This window comes from Molothrus ater, chromosome 1 (genome assembly GCF_012460135.2).
Source record: "Molothrus ater isolate BHLD 08-10-18 breed brown headed cowbird chromosome 1, BPBGC_Mater_1.1, whole genome shotgun sequence".
NCBI classification, from domain to species: domain Eukaryota; kingdom Metazoa; phylum Chordata; class Aves; order Passeriformes; family Icteridae; genus Molothrus; species Molothrus ater.
The window spans coordinates 80,836,111-80,855,980 of NC_050478.2; the positions used below are offsets into that span (position 1 = coordinate 80,836,111).

Genomic DNA, 19,870 nt, shown 5'->3' on the forward strand with positions numbered 1-19,870 from the left:
TTGCAAAGCTTTCAGCTGTGAAAGCTGCACTAAGAGCACTTTAGACACAGACACACACACATACATGTTTCTACATGTGTTTATGTATTTGGCAGAAATTTCAAATCAGTACAAACATATTGCAAAATTGTGACATTTCATCTATGTTAGAAAACAGATACATAAGTGTTCCTGTTTAGATGAATCTGAATTCGATGTCACCTCTGGAGCTTTGTGTCATCACAAAAAGCGTGTGCTGAGTGCATACCTGGCAGAAGCTCATGCCATACATGGAAGGAAATGAAGCCCCATCTGTTTGCCTAACTGGTGAATATGGCAGAGTAGGGTAGAGCTGAAAACCTCACAGTCATTCCATTCTGGGTTAATGGAGCAAAAGAGCTGGGATGTAGTGGCTATTGCTTTTTATGTCCACAGAGCATTAGAAACAGTTGAAATAAATATAAATAGATAGAGAATGGCTTTTTTAACCATGCTTTCCTTGTGGGGAGAAAATTAAGCTCATATCCTTCTTATTAGGGATAATCAAACCAAATTGAACCAACTAAATGAGCAGGTTTCACGTCTAAACTGAACTTCTTTTAGACTTGGAGAAATTAGGTTGAATTACATGTGAATTTTCCTCCACTGGGTCTCATCCATTTATGGATTCCTGCTTGCATCTTCTACAGAAGGCACAACCTATTAGGGGTATAAATGGATGAAAGGGAAAGGCTGCACACAAGGTATCTGCAGCCTGGCTAGAAGCAGTAAAAGCAGCAAGACAGATTTCTAGTCCTACTTCTGGGACTGGAGAAACATCATCTGTTCATGCTACAAGTACTTGTGAAATGGAACTCAGACCAAATTTTATGGCAATTTACATAGAATTTCTGCCAGAAAAAAAGTTTATTTCTGGTTTTAAAAGGACAAAACCCAGGATCTATTACCACTTTCTGTTTGTAGCATTTTCTGTTCACTGAGGTGGGAGTTTTCTGACATTTGGAGTGTTCAGGTTCTCTTGATCGCTTTTTACTTCAACATCTGTTTCACATGGAGCTCCAGTGTGAAATTCAGAACAACAATAAAAAAACTCTCAGTAAAGTATTGTTCAGACCACTGCTTTGTTACCATAAAAATTTCTGAGTCTCTTAACCTGTGATTACCTGGGGAGCACTCAGAAATGTGCGCATAAGAATTGTGCTGGGAAAAGGCGCATTCAAAGATAGATGACATTCCTTCTGCTTCATATTCAGAGTGAGCAAGGGGAGGATTTTAATCTCTCTCTGGTTTTGTTTTCTGTATTTTTCTTTTTGTCATACTTTTCAGACCGTTGAAAACTGTGTGTGCATTTTGAGGAACCTCTCATACAGGCTAGCTGCAGAAACATCTCAGGGACAGCAGATGGGAACAGATGAACTTGATGGATTACTCTGTGGTGATGCCAATGGAAAAGATGCAGAGAGTTCAGGGTGCTGGGGGAAGAAGAAGAAGAAAAAGAAATCACAAGATCAGGTAATGAAAGTTATTTGCAGCTGTGTTGTGAGTAGTTGAAGTGCCCATCATTTAAAATATAAATAATTAATGCACTGTATTAGAAATTAAATGCGTGACACATAGTATACAAAACTGTTGTCCTTGTTAATTAGCTGAGAGCTTAAAGTAGAATATGGCTCTGGAGTAATAAAATATGTTTGCTTGAGAAATTGTACATTATGTGGTGCTCCTGGAAACTGTAGTCATGGGTACACTGTGAATGCCATAAATACCATAAAATGCTCTTTGAAAGGAAGCCATTTCTAATGAAAAGTGTAATCTGCATATACTTTACACTGTAATTCCACGGAGCCACGTGTGTGTAGAAGGGCTTTAATGCAAACAACCATCAGGCTTGTATATATACACTCACTTGCCTCAAAGTTAGTCTTGTACCATGTCTCTACACACTGAAAGAAAACTGTACAGGACTGAATCAAGTAATATGAGTGAATGTTATAAAAGCATTCATATTTTGATATATTTTATGTTATTACCAAAGAAAAAGTGAAAAGCTAAGCCTTGATTTCTTCCTCAAGTTATTTGACAGGTTATCATTTTGGGTGGGTTGATTGTTAAAGTGTATTTATCTCTTTTTTTATCCTATTAAGACCTTATAATTTGGGGAATACTAACAGTTGTATTGCAGAGAAAGACACTGTACACACAGCAAATAGGAATAAGAATGGCTACTGATTTATGGACTTTTTCAGACAGCCTGTGCTGGCAGTAGTAAGTTTTCCACCTCTTCCTACACTTACTCACTTTTTTGCATTGTAGTTTATTTCTGTTTCAGATTGCTCAAAGAAAATATTTATTTGAGTACGCAATTAAGTGCACAGGGTAATAAATTATGTCAACCAGTACTGAAAATATTCCTGAGTTCCTGAAGCCAATTTGTGTTGATGTGGAAAGGTTCTAGCAACACTACTAAGCTAAAGCTTGGATACTGAAAAATGCAGCACTCATTACTAGTAAGACTTATTTCACCTACTCTTGTGGTTAAACACCCTATCATCAGATAACTTGAATTTATTATGGCCTTTTGTTGGGATTCCTGTGTTAGGCTACAGTGAGATTGTAAGTGTTGAAGCAAACTAATTTTATCCCATGAAGTAGTCATCATCCCTGTTACTGAATTAACAGTTCTCACACTGTGCTTGCAGTTATTCAAAGTGCATGAGCAAAAAATAGCATGTCTGGGGATGAATGTGTCACACTGCAGCTTGGCTTGCTCTCTGGTGCTCTGTTTACTAACACATGCACACACACTCACTAGCTAAAGGCTTTCTAAGTCTTCCTCTTCTCTTTCTTCTGTGACTTTTGGATCTCACAGTCATGCTTTTAACTCTGTACTGTTGACTCTTTTAGTATTCCCATGGGGCGTCTCTGTACTGTAATGGTTCCCTTAAAAACATTTTTTTGCTCCTCCAGGCGAAAGAACTGAGCTCTTTTGGCCAATTACCTTTACAATGTGCATGCTTTTGCCTGCTCTTAGATATTTTTGTCTATTTCTATAAGTGGTCATTATCAGCATGTTGCATGGTAAAGATCTCCTCAGAGCTGTTAGTGTTGGCCTCATGGAAGAGTTTTATATAATTTTTAAAGTCTAAAGAACAATAAAACTACACACATATTTTTCAGGTTTATGATCACTAGGATTTTCTGTGGCAAGGACATAAATTTACTCTTTCCAGAACTGATTCTGTTGTGCGTAGGACTGCTTTACATTACAAGTATTAAAAACATTTTTCTAATGGTGTTTTCTTCTTTCATCTAATTTCCTTTAAATCCAGACATCCTACTTCATCTTGCCATATTCAAGGTCTCACATGTGGATATTATTCAGTTCAGGAATTTTAAGGGGGCCTTGTGTGCCTTCTGCAGGTTATTTTCACCCCATAATCCTCGATTGCTGTTGAACATTCCAAATGATTTGAAGTATATTATCAATTTAATATATTATCAAGTTAACTAGAGTGCCACTAAAAACAACAGCAGCAAGATCACTGTGCCAGAAAGAACTCTCCCAACTTACCCTCAAAAATGGAAAAGAAAAGCAATAATTTTCATGTAACCACATTTATATTAATAGCATTAAATAACCTATGATAAAGGTAAATTTAACCTTTTTGTCAATTTATTTTGCAAAAAATAAGTACAGAAGTATGTTCAGAGGTACTTGTCCAGTCTGGACACAATTGTCCAATTGTGTGAAAAGACCTGTTCTTTCTGCTTCTTTGTCTTTGTGGCTCCTTTAATACTTAGGAGTTTTATCTTTTCAGGTAAAGCCCAGGGCACAGGCATACCTCTGTCAGTTGTGACACCACAGTACAGGGGAGTGGCATCCACTCTATGTTGCTACATTTTATGTCCCCAGGAGATATGTGTTCAGGGTATAGGTTTTTTTTTCTTTTATTGGCAGCCCATGGGGTTTTTGCAAAACAAAATTGCTGTTTCAGTTCTTCTCATAATATGAGATGTACAAAACAGTGTGGAAGAAAATTGTTCAGATTTAAGTGAATGCGGTTTTGAAATTTTCCTATTACACTATCACTGTAACTTAGTTTCTTCATTTTTATGTGTATTTACTTGAACTTCATTGTGCATTTATGAGGTAGTCTTTAATTTTTGGATAAAAGTCTTTGTAAAAGAAATAGTAGCAAAACTATTGTAGTTGCAAAAGAAAAACAGATGTGTAATTTTAGACAAAGAATGTGGATGAAGATGCACTTTTCTGTACTTACAAAAAATCCTTCACAGAACAGGGGATTTTGTTTCTTAAGCCATAAAACAGGAGAAGTTTGATATTAAAGTCACTTTCTCATGTATTTTCTCTACAAAGAAAGTACAAGTTCATTTCTTTGGTTTATGATTTATGGAGCAAGTATCCCAATTTTTTCTAAGTTATCTTTCAGGTGTAGTCACATGTAAATTACTTAAAGGAAAGAACAGAATTGAGTGGTAGTATAAAATGTGGCTTCTTTCAAAGGCCTTTCAAGAATAAACTGAAATTTATTTTTTATTAATGATGCCAGTTGTCTATCAGTTGTCTATAATGGCAACTTCTGTGCATCTTGGAATCAAGTAAGAGATGTGTCTTTGTTCAGATCATAGGGCTAATGACACTTTGCAAATTACTTTACTTAAGGAATTCCCTTAGGATCACAGGAAGCAAGTATTCTCCACATATCAGAATAAAGGTCAGTGGTGTTAAAAGAGCCCACAACCGTTTTTCAGAGCTGAAAGAGGTTTCTGAGGCATCTGCTTTGTTGCACAAATTAAATGTTAGAAGATGGCCAGACCTTCTGAAGGTTTGTGATAAAATCTAGGTATAGCACTGGTTTTATTTATGGAAACACAGAAATCAAAACTTCTGTTAAGGCCTCAGAAAAAATAAGAGAAGCTAACTTGGCTTCTGTCTCAAACCTCTAGGACTGTAATTCTCTGCTGTTTTGTTAGTTTTTCTCTGCTGCTTACCTGTGATCAGCTGGTATGAACACTCACCCCACTAAGCTCTCCAGCCTCAGACCCCTTCATCCCTGACTAGGACCTTGTAGACATCAACCTCTCTGCCTTGTATTGTGTCACTTTTCAAATGGAAACTGATTCTTCCATTGCTGAAAATGCTGTTCATGCTGCTGGCATGCTCACTGCTGCCTACAGATTTATTCTTTGAGCTGTATGAGAAATGAAGATTATGACAAAAAGCAGTTAGGACAAATCAGGTGTATGGTCCAACTTCAGTTAAAAAAATGCCAGGGAGTTGTCATTAATCCTTATTTATTTCTTGTTACACAGCCCATTATGTATACATGTGGCACAATTTCATTTCTTTTCCTTTCTTCTCTAAGAGAAAAAAGTTGACTTCTTGGCTTCATGCTCATCTTGAGTTCCCCATCTGTGATCATTCTTGTCAAACCAGAATCTAGCCCAAAGTCTGTTTTTTGATTGGAAGTGACACTTCTGAAATGAGCCTGACCTTCTTTTTCACCTTCTGTCAGGAGCCTTAAGCTATAACAGCAACATTTCAAGTTATATATCATTAAGAATTGACTGGCACGCTTCTTTAGCACGCTTGCTAAATGTCCTATAAATTCTTCTATCTATGTGAAATAGAAGGTTTAAGGCAATAATATTTCAAAAAGCATAAAAAATAAACCTACCAGATAAGTCTTTTCATGTGGTGAGACCACTATTTTACCAAGTGTGCTTCATGCTCTAGCAAGCCATACCTAGCTAATAAGCCCAGAAACAGAGAAATGGTGGCAGATCCTGGGTTTAACCAGTAACATGAACTGTGATTAGGGATGAAAAGCTGTGTTGCCAATACATTCTTGCTCAGAGGAATATTATTTCCACTTGTTGCTTCTTCATCTTGCACAAGGTGGTTATGTCAGATGTTTAGTAGCAAGAATCAACTATCCTGAGCAATTCCTTACAGAGCCTTTTGGAAAACATTTCTGCTTTCTTGCTTGCCAACACAGCATCTTGCCAGATACTCTGTGAGCCTCTCAGTGTCATGTATGGCCAATTTGTTTTCAAAGTCAAAACTGCAGAGTTATTAAATATAATTTGTATTTGTCAGTTCGTGGAACATACTGCAAAGCCAATTAGCTTCAGCTTTCTGTGGAGAGGGGAAGGGCATGCAGCTTTAACTCCATCTCCCTTCATTTGGGAAGGGTCTGTTTTTGCTGTTATCACTGGTTTTTTGTTACCACAGCAAAGAGAAAATGTACAGACTGAATTACTATTTTTTTCTTAGCTAATATTAAGCATAATATTAAAAAGTTGAATAAAGGCAGTGGCAATTATTTTAAGAGTGTAATGTACAATGTAAAGTACAATTTAGATTTATTAATATCTGAAATTAATTATAATTATTCAATACATTGAAATGTTTTGAAGCATTGCAAACACCTTTTCTATAATGTTGTAAATGTTGCATCAAACTGGGAAGGGTACCTTTATTTATGCAATGAGCTCTGCTCTCTCCCACCATGCTCCTGTAGTCTCTGTGTCAGTTAACACCTGCACTTATATTCACTACCTTTATTTAGGCCTGGATATCTAAACTGAGGTTTGACTTGATGTAAACAGTGGTATACCTGCCTGCTTAGTGCCAGCTACATGGATTCTGAAATCAAGCTCTGTGACTTGGTTGTATTTTTTGTTGCTGAATTTCTAGTTTCTGCTCTTTGTTTAGCATTGGCCAATTCACCTCTTGGACAAAGCTGTCCAAAGAGGTTATTGGACTGACCTGTCTAGGGCGAGCTGGCAGAGACTGTCACGGCCACTAAGACATGCAGGATGAGATATCAATGTCTTCTTAGGGAGCCTGTTAATGTAAAAGCCTTTGTCATTTCAAAGATGGTTTTAGTAAGCACTGTGTAATTGCTCATGTGAATTTTGTCACTGCTGCTTCAAGGAGCATAGCTACAGTGTTATCATACTATACCAAATGTCTGGGATCATTGGAGAGAGGTCTAGATTGTTTTAGACATTGCTGGGGTTTGTTTTAATTTTTTCGTAGAATTTTTTTAGTAGTGGTATTTTGTACAGACTGGGGTAAAGGAAGTATTCATATGTAACAGATTTAAATCAAACACTGTAAAAGCCTATGGTTATGTGATACCAATTTAAAAGCAAACCCTAACAATTTGAGGTTGTTAGTACAAACCCTAAAATCTGCAGAATATACTTCTCTTACTGAGCTGAAGCCGTCCCAGGTATTTAGTACAATTGCACTATAAATTTGGATTTACCTTCATTAAAATGAGAAGGTAGTGGTAGATAATCTATTGTGCAGCACTGGAAAGCATCTCGATGAGTGATCTTTTTCTCCTCTCAAAGTTCCTTACAATTATGAAAATTTGGAAATTTTATTGGAGTACTTTAACTATCAAAAGTCTGTTGTTCTTAAAAGATCTTGGTATTCGACTCTTATTTTTCTAGACTTTCATCTTTTTTTTGCACCAGTGTCAGGAAATGAGAGATTTGTATCTCACCCACGTAACAAGCAGTTTGTCAGCTTCAACCACAATATATATGGGTAATTTCAGCTGAAGGAGGGAAGCCTGGAAGGAATATTTGTTTATGAATTTTTTTTTCTTCCTCAGTATAAGCTAGGAAGAGTAATTGCATGTTTTCCTCTTTTTCAGAGGCTCCTACTGCAGCCTCAGTCTATTTCAAATAGACCTTCCTGATCATTCCTGATGGGAAGCAACAGTACAGTAACTCTTCCAGTAATTTACTGGGTAGAGGTGTTTACTGGGTGAGGATGCTGCCACAGCTCATTAATATTTAGCAATGCAAACTGCAAAGCAACTTCTGCCACGCCTTAACCACTACTTTAGATATGGACTCTAATACCACCCAGGGAAAAATACTTTTTTTTTTCCTCAGGCAGTTGATGTTTATGAAATACGAAATAAATGAATGAAGATATCAGGCAAATAAATCTCTTTTGCAATAGCCTCTTTGCTTACCCATGTCAGTTCTGTGTGCCCTGCACCAGTTGGGCTGCACTGCTTCAGGCACTGGTCTCAGCTACACAGAAGACACCAGAAGCCATCAAGCCCTACAGTGAAGAGGCTGCCACAGACACAGCAGCCACCGGTGTCGTGGTTTAACCCCAGTCAGCAACCAAACCCACACAGCCCTAACCCAGTGGGTGGGGGTGAAGAACAGTGAAAGTGAGAAGATGTGTGGGTTGAGGTAAAAGCAGTTTAATGGGGAAAGCAAAAGCCCCACAGGGAAGCAAAGCAAAGGAAGGAATTCATTCACCACTTCCCATGGGCAAGCATGAACATTTCCCATCTTCAGCCATCCCCAGGAAAGCAGGGCTCCACATGCATAACAGTGATTTGGGTAAACAAACCCCATGTGAATGTCCTCCCTTCCTTCTTCTTCCCCATAGCTTTATCTTCTGAGCATGACACCATGTGGTATGGAATGTCCCTTGGTCAGCTGGAGTCAGCTGTCCTTCTTACTGTATTCCCTCCCAGCTCTGTGCATCCCCATTCTCCTAGCTGGTGGGATGGGATGAGGAGCAGAAAAGGCTGTGTTACTCAGTGTGAGTGTCAGTGCTACTCAGCTGTGACTAAAACATCCCTGGGTTATCAAGGCTGTTTCCAGCACAAATTGAAAACATGGCTCCGTACCAACTACTGTGAAGGTAATTACCCAGCCTAAACCAGCACAGCGTGGTGAGCAGTGCCACCCTCCCTGTGCCGCCACTCAGCTGCTCTGGGCACACGCACCACATGTGAAGAGCGCTGCAGGACATTTTCCAGGGTGACTGAATTTCCTGTCCTTCCACTGCACATGCATGTGTGGTACCAAAGATTTTCATCATCATTACATGGACTCTAAGGCATCACAGCATCTTGGGAAAAAAGTCTTCCCTCACAGTTGGTGATAAATTAATGTAATCATGCTGAAAGTGAGTTGCAAGGAGGGCAGGGAAATGCAGTAATTTGTTTCCTTTTTTTTTTTTTTTTAATGTTTTCTCATTACTGGGCAGAATGGCAAAAGAACATTAAATATTAATTTATCTGCTAGATCATTTCCAGTGCTTTATATGTCCCAGCACAGCATGAACATATATATGGAGCTCTATTTATTTCAGCTGATTTTCAGTAGTCCTTGGGATCATACAAGTGTAAATAGCTGAGCATAAAAAAAACTCATACCCCCACATAGGCATATACCCCCTCATATGGGTAGATCTGGTACATTTGATGCATTTCATGTGCTTTGTCCTTGAAATAATATTCCCTGTACAAACACTATTTAGTTGCATAATGCATAATTCATGCAAGTTGGAATGAGACAAGTGAAGACTTGAACTGGTGCCCTTGCACATCCAAGTCATTCATTAGTGGTCTTACTAAGGTGCAAAACCTAAACCTGGTGTGAAGTCAGATTTGACCTGTAAGATATGTCTCTCATTTGTTTTCAAAAAAATCTGACAGTGTGAATGATTGAATTCTGAGAGTTAAAATAAGAAGCAGGCTTTAATGTATTTTTTATGAGCTGAAAAGAACTCATTTCTAGCAAGGCTGGTGATTTATAAGGAGGAAAAAGAAGAATTGAGTCACATGCACTGAAAACAATCTATTGGTTTAAAGGCAGAAATGCATTAAAAATCTCAAAGACACAGCCCCATAATAGTGTCATTTGAATGCATTCTTTCTCCAGAAGGCATTTGTCCTCTACTTTCTCAACCACCACTGGGCATTGCTGTGCCAGTTCTTTTAAACTGTGGTAACATTTGTCCAGCATAGTGAGTTTCACACCTGAGCTGCTTTCTGGTAACTGCTCATGTGTATGAAATGGTTCCTCTAGCTTTCCAATTTGGTGTTTGTTCTGATTTAATTTAGAAAAGAATAGCAGGTTTCATTCCTAAAGACATAAATCACACAAAACCTTGTTGAAATTGGGTTAGTTGTTATTAGGGAAGACTTGATTGATTGTCCCTTAAAATATATGTATTTTATTTTTAAAGTTAGTGTAAATAAAATGATGGTTGATACTTTCTGAAAACAAGAGGTTCTAGGTCTTTCCCAGTGCAAGTATTATTGTACACTCACAACTAGTTAAATTAACTGTTGCAGATTTAAACCAGGAGTTAATTTGACTTATGCTATCAGTTTAGTAGATGTTAATGTTATGGTACAGATTTTCTGTTTATATAGGCACAGTAACCTCTCACCGAAGGTACTAAAAGGTTTACTTTTTATTCTGTTGCACAATGTGGACATATCAGAAGTGTTAGAAAAGGTATTTCTTAAAAAGTTAAGACTTGTTTCTAACAGTTGCATTAGTGCCATGAATTATTAAAATCTATTTATCTGTACAAAACAAAACAGAATATACAATAAATATATAAGTAGATTTCCATTTAAAATTTTATTGAAAGTGCATTCCACATCTTACTTTTGTTTAAAAGGCAAAAAGAAAGTCTGTGTATTTTCCTTTGAGATGTTTCGTACGTAGGTGCAAGTGTTGTGTGCTCCAGTGGAGAGGAGAATCCCTGTCCTCCTGGAATATAGTTATTTCTGGTAAGAGTGGGTTTTTGCAATAAGCTACCATTTGTTCAGGTTTAAATATTGCACATTTTGGATATCAGACTTAGGTTGTTTTTCATGGTAATACTCTGCATGTGATGAGAGCAACAGCATCTTTTGTGAGGGCTGATACTACCAGTTGCATTGGAGTCTCAGACCACACAGCTGGCTGGCTGATCCCTCCTGCACTCTCATTGTGAGAAGCCAGAAGTTGTGCCATTGAAGAAGACTTGTCACACTTGTGCCTTTCATGGGACAGAGGGCTCATGGCCTTGAATGATTCTGTTTTTCATAGTAGCATTTTGTGTTGTTTTTCTTCTCATGGGAAGACAGACAATGTGGAGAACTGAGAAGGATGTGAAAAGAAAATCTCTTCTTGCCATGCAAGTTCTAGATTTGCCTCTTATGATAATGTTCATTTGGCTTCTGTTCCTACACACAAAAAAAAAATACATACATTGAAAAGTGGTTTTGTTTTTTCAGCTAGCTAAAACATTGGGATTTCTGCCAATCTTATAGTTCGTCTATATGGAATGCTGAGTAGGAAATTTGGTTCCTCCATGAAGAATCACATGATGTGCAAACATTGAGAACATCTGTTTATGGGCAGATGCCTTCACAGATGTTATAGTTTCAACTGAGGCAATTCTCAAATGTATTTCACTGTTCCTTGCTGACAATGTGATTTGTGCTTTCCAACAGTGGGATGGCGTAGGACCTCTCCCAGACTGTGCAGAACCACCCAAAGGAATCCAGATGCTGTGGCACCCTTCAATAGTCAAACCCTACCTCACACTTCTTTCTGAGTGCTCAAATCCAGACACGCTGGAGGGGGCAGCGGGGGCACTGCAGAACTTGGCTGCTGGGAGTTGGAAGGTAGGAATATTAACCCAATACATATTTCCTCTTCAGTTCTGAACCTACAGCTGACAGCAGGCTGGTGATATAAATGTATCTAATTGCTTCTGGTAGTGGAATAACCTTCTGTTCTCATAGAACTATCTGAAGTCAAATCTGAGACAGTATTTCAAGTCCTGGGTACTCATATCATAGCAAATGTCAGCGTACAGCAGCAAAGATCACATCAGTCAAGTCAAGTATGAAAAATTGCCACAGAAAACCAATATCCAAATATAGAGAATAAGGAGAAGCAGTTCTTGATGAACCTGGGTGACAGAGCCATGAAAAATGAGCCAAAAATGCGACCAGTGGCAATCAAATGAATCCATATTGTTTTGTCACTGCAGAAACTGGTTGACATTCTGTCCCTTAGGAGAAGGCAGGGCACAGCAGAGCAAGATATAAATGATGTGACACCAAGTAATCTTAGCATCTACTTTTTTAAAAACAAGGCATTATTAAAATGCATTCATAATATGATTAATTATATACAATGAGTGAGGAAATGTGCAATCAAGGCACTCTATTCCAGCTAATCCTATTTTTCAGTTATATTCAAAAGCACCATTTTTCTTTTATGTATTATTTGCAGTATGTCCAGTAAAATAGTTAAGAAAATGCTTTCAAATTTAGAACAGATCAGTAAAATTCAACATTGAACTTTCTTTACTTTTTAGGGCAACTTTCCTGGTGGTAAACTGGTTTAATCGGCTGAAAGTACTAACTGTGTAATCCTGTGGTGTAACTATAAGGCATTGATTTTAAATTAACTCTCAGTAGGAATTTTTCTCATTTACTATGAAAACAGTCATGTACAGGGAAATGCACTGATCAAAGTTATGTTTCAGAAGGTATCCTGTTGGGTTTTAAGCAGTTGGGCCTTTGTATGTGATATGTAAATACCAATTTAATTAGGCATTCATTTTGAAATATTAGCACTGGCACTAAGAAGTTGTTTTCTTTTTCACGTAAAATTTTATTGGAAGTTGGGTTGGCACACTCACTAGCTCTTGCAAGACATATCATGTTTTTGGGGGTTTTTTTATAATGGTGTTCCACCAGATTTATAATATGTCATTGACTGTTGCATTCAGTGGCATGTAAAATGATTTAACAAAGTATCTGTTCAGTGATTTTTGTCCTATGTAGCACTGTGCCTGAAAATCATTATGGTTTTATTATTCTCATGTTTTAGACTGCTTCAGATGGTGTAATCCTGGCAGCAAAATGCAATAAATGTGTACTATCCATCTGGGAATGGGTGTAGTCCTGGTCCAAATGAGAAAACAATGCATGCATGTTTGCCAGGACTAATGGAAGTGCTAAAATCCAAGTGGTGTCCCTTCTCCCATTTCTAATAAATCTGTATACCTGTCATCCTTTAGTTGCCAGAAGTGTACAGTGAGAGGAAGGGAGGCTCTGCAGAGCTCTTTGGCAAGTGCTGGCTTAGAAAAACTGGTTTTAGACTTTAATACTATCTGTGCTGATACCATGGGAAAAGCTGGGTTGTTCTCATATTGCTCTATTTTTCTAAAGATTCACCAATTCTATTACAAGGGATGTGCAGACACAGAAGGAATATCCTTAATTTCACATGTCATACTAGCCATTTTTGTGAGGGGAGTAATCCTCTTTGGGGATTACATAAGCATTGATGTTTCCACCTTTTGACCTCTCCTTTCCGCTGCTGCAGTCCAGATATAAAATGACTGAAATAAAAGATAGAAAACTCTTAAAAGAAGAGGTTATTCCTCAGGGAGATTTTAATTTTTTTAGTTCCTCCAAGAAATGGTAATTTTATAAAGAATGGAAATTATTTTTTTTTACTTGAATTCTTTAAGAACTTTATGATTACTGAAACTTAAAACTGAAAGAGAGAAGAGCAAACTGTATGAAGATAAACAATGTTGCTATTAATGACAATAGCAATAGCAGTTGTGGGCTTTTTCCAATTAGCATTATTATAATATCAGAAGAACCACAGACTATATGAAGCACCCAGCCTACCAGGTGTGCTCACACACTACTGAAGATACAGTCTCTTCTGGAAAAAAATACAATGCAGTTGATACACTTACACAATTCTTTCCTAGCTGTTTCACCCTTTTGATTCCTCTAGTACAAAGCTGTCTAATCCTCTTGGGTGGCCAAGAGGTAATATTTTTAACACAGGCAGTGCTTAGCCAGTGCTATTACAGAGAGAAAGTGAGCAGATAAAAGGAAGCCTGGGTAATTTTTAAAAAATAAAAAGTTATGTAGAGGATTTAGATAAATGTCTACTGCTAGAATTAACAGACGATATGTGTCTAAATCCCCTAGACTGCTTTGGAGAATTTCAGGCACAAAAAGAAAGCAGCAGTATGTAGCTTTAAGGATTAATAGCTCAGAAAGGCTGAAAGTTTTCATTATTTCAGGGTGTATAGTTTCTCAGGGATACATACACATAAAATCAACACATGCACATGGTGAAACATAATCTGTAGGACAATTTTAGCACTGCTTCAGTTGCAGGAATTCCTTCTAAAACCAAATACTAACATAAAAGAACAAAGTGGGACATACTTATATAGTTACAGACAATTTTTCTATGTCAAAATGAAACACCTAGTACCAAAATCTTGACATGTATTACCCATCATCAAAGTAAAACTTGGGAGTTTTTTATAATGACCAATGAAATATTTGGTCAGTGCAATTATTATTACACCAAGCGCAGTTTATTACACAGTAACAAACCAGAAAAGGAGCATCTTGGTGGCAAATACATTAGCTGATCCAAATGAAGATTTATCAATAAAACAGGATACTGATTTTGATGTATGAGGAAGAGTATTTTCGATGTGAAAATTTAACCTGGCATAATTTATGACTGCGTATCTTGACTTTGGTGTATATTCTGGTTTTGAAAAAGATTGCCAGCTTATATACAAAGCAGAACTCATTTTGGAAGAGACTCTTTCAGATAAACACAGACATTTGTTCATCTCACTGTTCTGCATCAAGATGTTATCACATAAGGAGGACACTGGTATTGGAATCTGAAGGAGAAGAACCATCTTTGTCATGGAAAATTACATGCGTATGCACACAGAGATACCTTTTTTGTTCATGTGCTTACTTGATGCATCCATGAAAAATAGGATTGGCCCTTCTAGAATAATGTCTATGGAGACAGCCAATATGTAAGTCTTTTGGAAAAACTGGACAAATTAACATTATCTACATCATTGCCAGAGTATCACATTGCCTAAGGTCCAACTGTTGCCCTCCACAGTGACCTGTGACACCAGCTAGGGGTCACTGCATGTCCCCCTCCTGACAGGGTTGGTGACTGCCATAATGCACACTCCAAGCACTGTGCTGCTGCCTGACAGCAATGGGGCAGTTTGTCAGCCCTGGATCTGCACCCCCTCACCACCTTCTGCCGAGCTCAGCTGCTACATGGGACTGCAAGGGTTACTGTTTTAAAGAAGTTACTGCTTCCCAAAACATTTTGTCCCATCAGATCATAACCACAGTAGTTTCATGATATCCTGATCATCCTGCAGGTAGAAGGAGCAACACGTGAAAAGCGTGGACATTGGGTTAGGCTTTGCTTCCTCTCATTGCCTCTAAGATTTTTTTTTTCAAAGAATAGGCTTTTTGTAATTATACTTGATGTGAACTTGAATATTAAAGCTGCTTAGAAATATGAAATAATAAAGCTAGGGAAACACTTTCCTCATCAATCTTAGCTGGAGTTTTCCCTGAACAAATAAGGTTTGAGACATGCCTTTGGAAGCAGTGCAAACTCTTTATTTCCCATTAGGTATTAACTTTCACTGGGAGCTCTGTTATTTTTCTTTGCCACTTAATTTGTGTTTAACCAAATTTGTGCAAAAATATAGAATAAGAAAAAAGGAGACTTTCTGACTCTCCCAGCTCTATTCTGAAGACAATTGCCTGCTTATTAAGAAATCTCTCCCATTATAACTCTTCAAACCAGAAGTTCTTTCTGCAACCTCATTTTTTTTTTTTATTTTAATGCCTTGGATTGAAAAAATTACATGGTTTAAAATTACAAGAGCAATCCTGTAAAAGATTATCTTTTTATATGTAGTCTGGCATTAATACTTCTCCTCAGATGGTAAAAATAAAAGTGGCAAGTTCTTTTTAGTTTTCACCTTGGTCAATTGGCTATTAACACATTAAATCTCCTGAGCCTGTAAAAAGTTATATGCAAAATGTCCTCGAGTTAACAGTGTCAAGCATCCAAGGTTATGTCCCTTCTGAATAAAATTATCCTCTCAGGAAGAAAGGAAATACTAGGATATCTCCTTATTACTGTGTCTGTATGTATCTGACAGCTGAGTTTAGGTTGATGTCAGTTTATCTGCCAGACATTACTGCAATATTGCAAGACCTGTTGCTCTGAACTCATAGAATCACAAAGGAGCTCAGGTTGGCAGGGACCTCTGGAGGTCATCGGGTCCAACCCCCTGCTTAAGCAAGGCCACCTGGAGGCAATTGTGTGGGACCATGTCCAGATGGTTTTCTGAATGTCTCCAAGACTGGAGACTCTACAACCTCTCTGGGCAACCTGTGCTGGTGTTCAGTCCCCCTCACAAGTGAAGAAGCAATTCCTGCTTTTTGCAAAAGTCCTGTGTTTCAGTTATTGCCCATTGCCTCTGGTCTTACATAACCTTTGTTGTTACATGTGGTTGTAACACAATGTTGTCACCACAAGTGGCATTTCCTTAGTTTTGTCAAACATTAAAAATAAAATCTTCATTCAGATGATTCTTTAAAAAAATACTATCATTACTTACATAGGCAATACCTATCTTTTAAAACCAGGCAACAAGATTGACTTTATTTCTTCTGGCTTACATTGGAACCGATAGCACACCTGCTCTGAGCCTTGCTTAGTCCCTTCTGTGCACTCAGTCTCCTGTCTCAGTTAATTACAGGCTTTAGGAACTCCCTCATCTGCTTTAATGACAGGATGGCCAACTTCCTTTTCCACACTGTTGCTGATACAGGTCAGGATGCCCTTGGCCTTTTTGGCCACCTGGACACACATTGGATTGTGTTCAGCCACTGTCAAGGTCCTTTTTCACTCAGGTCCTTTTTCACTGGGCCACTTTCCAGCCACTCTGCCCCCAGCCTGTGGCGCTGCCCAGGGTGTTGTGATCCAAGGACAAGAAGCATTTGGTACCTCAGTCTTTTCCTCTTCCCCTGTCACTGTGTTTCTCCCTGCATCCAATAAAGGATTGAGATTCTCCTTAGCCTTCTTTTTGTTGGTGCTGTATTTATAGAAATTTATATTTTTGTTGTCTTTTACAGCAGTAGCCAGATTTATTTCTAGCTGGACTTTGGCCCTTCTGATTTTCTCCCTGAAACCTCAGAACATCCATATAGCCCTCCTGAGCTCCCTTCTTCTGAAGGGGAGGGAAAAACTCTGTTCATTTTTTCCTGAGCTCCAGCTTTGTTCAACCAGGCTGCTGCTTTTCCCCACCAGCTCATCTTTTAACATACAGGGATGACTTGTTCCTCTCAACAACTGGAACAAGCTTTTAAGATTTCCTACTTGAACAATGTCTAGCCTTCCTGGACTTCTTTGCCCTTCAGTACTGTCTCCCAAGATACTCTGTGAACCAGTCTCCTACACAGCCCAAAGTTTGTCCTCTGCAAGTCCAAGGTAGCCATTCTGCTGAGCCTCCTCCTTTCTTATCCTTTGACTGTAACATGAGGAGCAAGTGTTGCTCTGTTGAGGTCAGTATCAGTCTCATGAAACTCTAGCATTCCTTGGCTGGTTCTTTCTAGTGCCTCTCCTTTCTGTTCCATGTTTGATCATACTCAGCAGGGAATGAGGAGCTCTTTGGTCAGACTGCTGAATGTCCCTGCCTTTGATCCCTAATATACAGGTACAATACCCATGTGAATGGTGTTTATGGGTCATTGGCCTGATCTCTTGAGATAGGCTAGATGCTATCATGGTCTTTGTTTCTTAGACAAGAAACTGCATTTTTTTTGTTAATTCCGTGCTGAGGGAAATCGGACTCTCATAGGAGCAAGAGCTCCATTAAGTAAATTATTAGATAAGGAAACTGAAAACATAAAAGAGACCATTTTAGGCACAAGGTCAGTGCAGCTGTTTCAAAGAGTAGTATGAGAAAGAGTTTCAAGCTCCTTGCCATGCACACTCTTGAAGATAATGAGTAATTAGTTTTTAAAGCTGCAGACATCTAGGTTATCAATCTTCTCTTATCAGGCAAGGACATATTGTGGGTTCCTTGCCAGACTTTTCTGATTTAGTTATTTATGTATTAACCCTTTGAAGTTTCATCAGGCTGTTTCAGGAGAAAGTTTTCTTGGATTACAGTGAAAAGGCTTGCTTTCATTTTCTCCTAAGTAGTAGTATTGTGAATCTTTATGTGATAGGATGCAGAAGACCATTTATAACTTAATATGTGATCAACAAAGTCAATTTTTAAAATAACCAATGCTTTATTCTGTCAGGAATTCCAATGCTTTGCTCTGTCAGGAATTCTTACCTGGTAGAAACACCTCATTAATGAGGCAGCATCAATTGTTAAATACATTGGATTGTATAAGTACGTAAATTGTTAATACACTGGAGATGTATTGGCTCTGGAGGACAGAAGACAAAATTGAAGGGACAGGACAATATTTAAAAAACAAGACCTGCTGCTGCAAACACTTGTATCATTGACATCATAAGGAAATTAGCATGGCCATCTGTATATGGAATGGGTGTATATGGAATGGGAGCACAGTAGTTCATAGTGCCTTCATGTTCAAGGTAATCCCTTACTATAAGCAGTTTTCTTCCCATGAGATGTGTTACTTTTGTCCCAAATCTTTTCTTTTTTAATTATATTAGTTAAAATGTTTGGAAAACTGATCATAAAAGTTCTCAGATGATTTTGGAAACATAATACCTACTTGTTCTGCAGAACCAGGAATGATGAGGTGCAAAGGCAGTTCCTTATCAGTTTTGCCTTCCTGTTTAAGGTAACATCTGTTAACACTTTTATTTTTCTCTAGTTTATTTACTTAACTTTGTATCTTTACCCACTGGATTTTTTCCTTTCTCTTTAATCTTGACTAAGGTTGTGGAGCAAAAGAGTAACCAGTTAATACTTTACTCTTGTCCCAACACAAAGATGTAGAGAACTTGCTAGTAGTATACCAGATAGGATTATTTCTGAGAGCAGAACACCACAACTGGGACAAGAAGTCCTTGGGATGTCTCTTTCTGCCCTCTTCAGAAACTGCAGAGAGTTAACCAAGATTTCAGAGCTTTGCTGTCTGTCAGGTGGTGTGACTTCTTAGGGATCCCAATAGAGTTTTTTGAGTAAAGTAGATCTTTAATTTTTGAATATAAAAATATTTTCCTTTTTTCCTGATAGGTATATTACATTGAGTCTGATCAGACAGAGAGGAATATTTGTCTTTAATTACTCACTGATCTTTGATTATTTCACATTCAGTTCTCTTTCATGGTCTGCTATTTTACTACTGTTAGCATGGACTCTTTCTAAGCCTTTCCTAGCAGACCTCAAGTCTCTCTAATCTTCCTGGTACTATAATTTGCCAAGTAATTTAGTTTGCTGTGTCATGCCTGCTCCCCTGATTTAGCTTTCATGTTGTGGTTTATGTCTTAGTAGTTCCTTTTAGTATTCAGTAACTCAATAGTCTTTGGGTCGCAGTGTTGAACTGTACCAGTACAATCCAAATTCTAGTCAAAGCTGAAGTATGGGGTGAAATATTCTGCAGATACTTTGGGAGCACTGATGTCAATGAGAGGAAAGTGAATCCATTCAAAATGTCAAGTGTATACAGTTGTTGGTATTTCTTGCATTTTTAGGGGGGGAATTTATTTTGGTAGTTTTCTTCTTTCTCATTTTATGATGGAAATTTCTTCATTGTTCAGTTTGGTCTCCTGTGTTCCTGCTTCATAGAGAAATAAAGAAAACCATATGAAACACCAGAAGGAGTTAAGTGAATAAGTGCTTTTAAATTTTTCTGGAAAATATAATTGAGTTTTATCTAGAGTAATTACTCTTTTCTTGAGTTTCGGCCTAATATAATCCTAAATCCCTAGAGGCATTCACTTGTGCAGATGGTATCTGACAAACAAAAAAATAATTTGCAAGTTTACTCTATTTTTCTACCTAATTACTGTGATGAAAATAAAAAGGAAGCCTCTTATGAAAGTGGACATAGAGCTCTACTCTGTACCTTCAAAGGGATGTGTAGTAGTTATGCCCCCCAAATTCCATTATTGGTAAAGTGTATTCATGCAAAGACTTCGGCTCCTGTGCTTGTCTCTGATAATTTAGCCTCAATCTGATGCAGCAACAATGATTTTATTTTATTTT

The 19,870-nt window shown here is 37.9% G+C and overlaps 1 protein-coding gene across 7 annotated transcripts in view; it reads left to right on the plus strand.

Annotated features, from left to right (window-relative positions):
• The window catches only part of CTNND2 (catenin delta 2), a 637,277-nt gene that overhangs the window by 542,883 nt on the left and 74,524 nt on the right, over nucleotides 1–19,870 (plus strand). For all 7 annotated transcript variants that reach the window (XM_054516522.1, XM_036404384.2, XM_036404386.2 and 4 more), the window contains 2 exons: nucleotides 1,306–1,491; nucleotides 11,286–11,459. In XM_054516522.1, coding sequence (XP_054372497.1) covers nucleotides 1,306–1,491; nucleotides 11,286–11,459 — 360 coding nt within the window. The remainder of the gene's footprint in view (nucleotides 1–1,305; nucleotides 1,492–11,285; nucleotides 11,460–19,870) is intronic.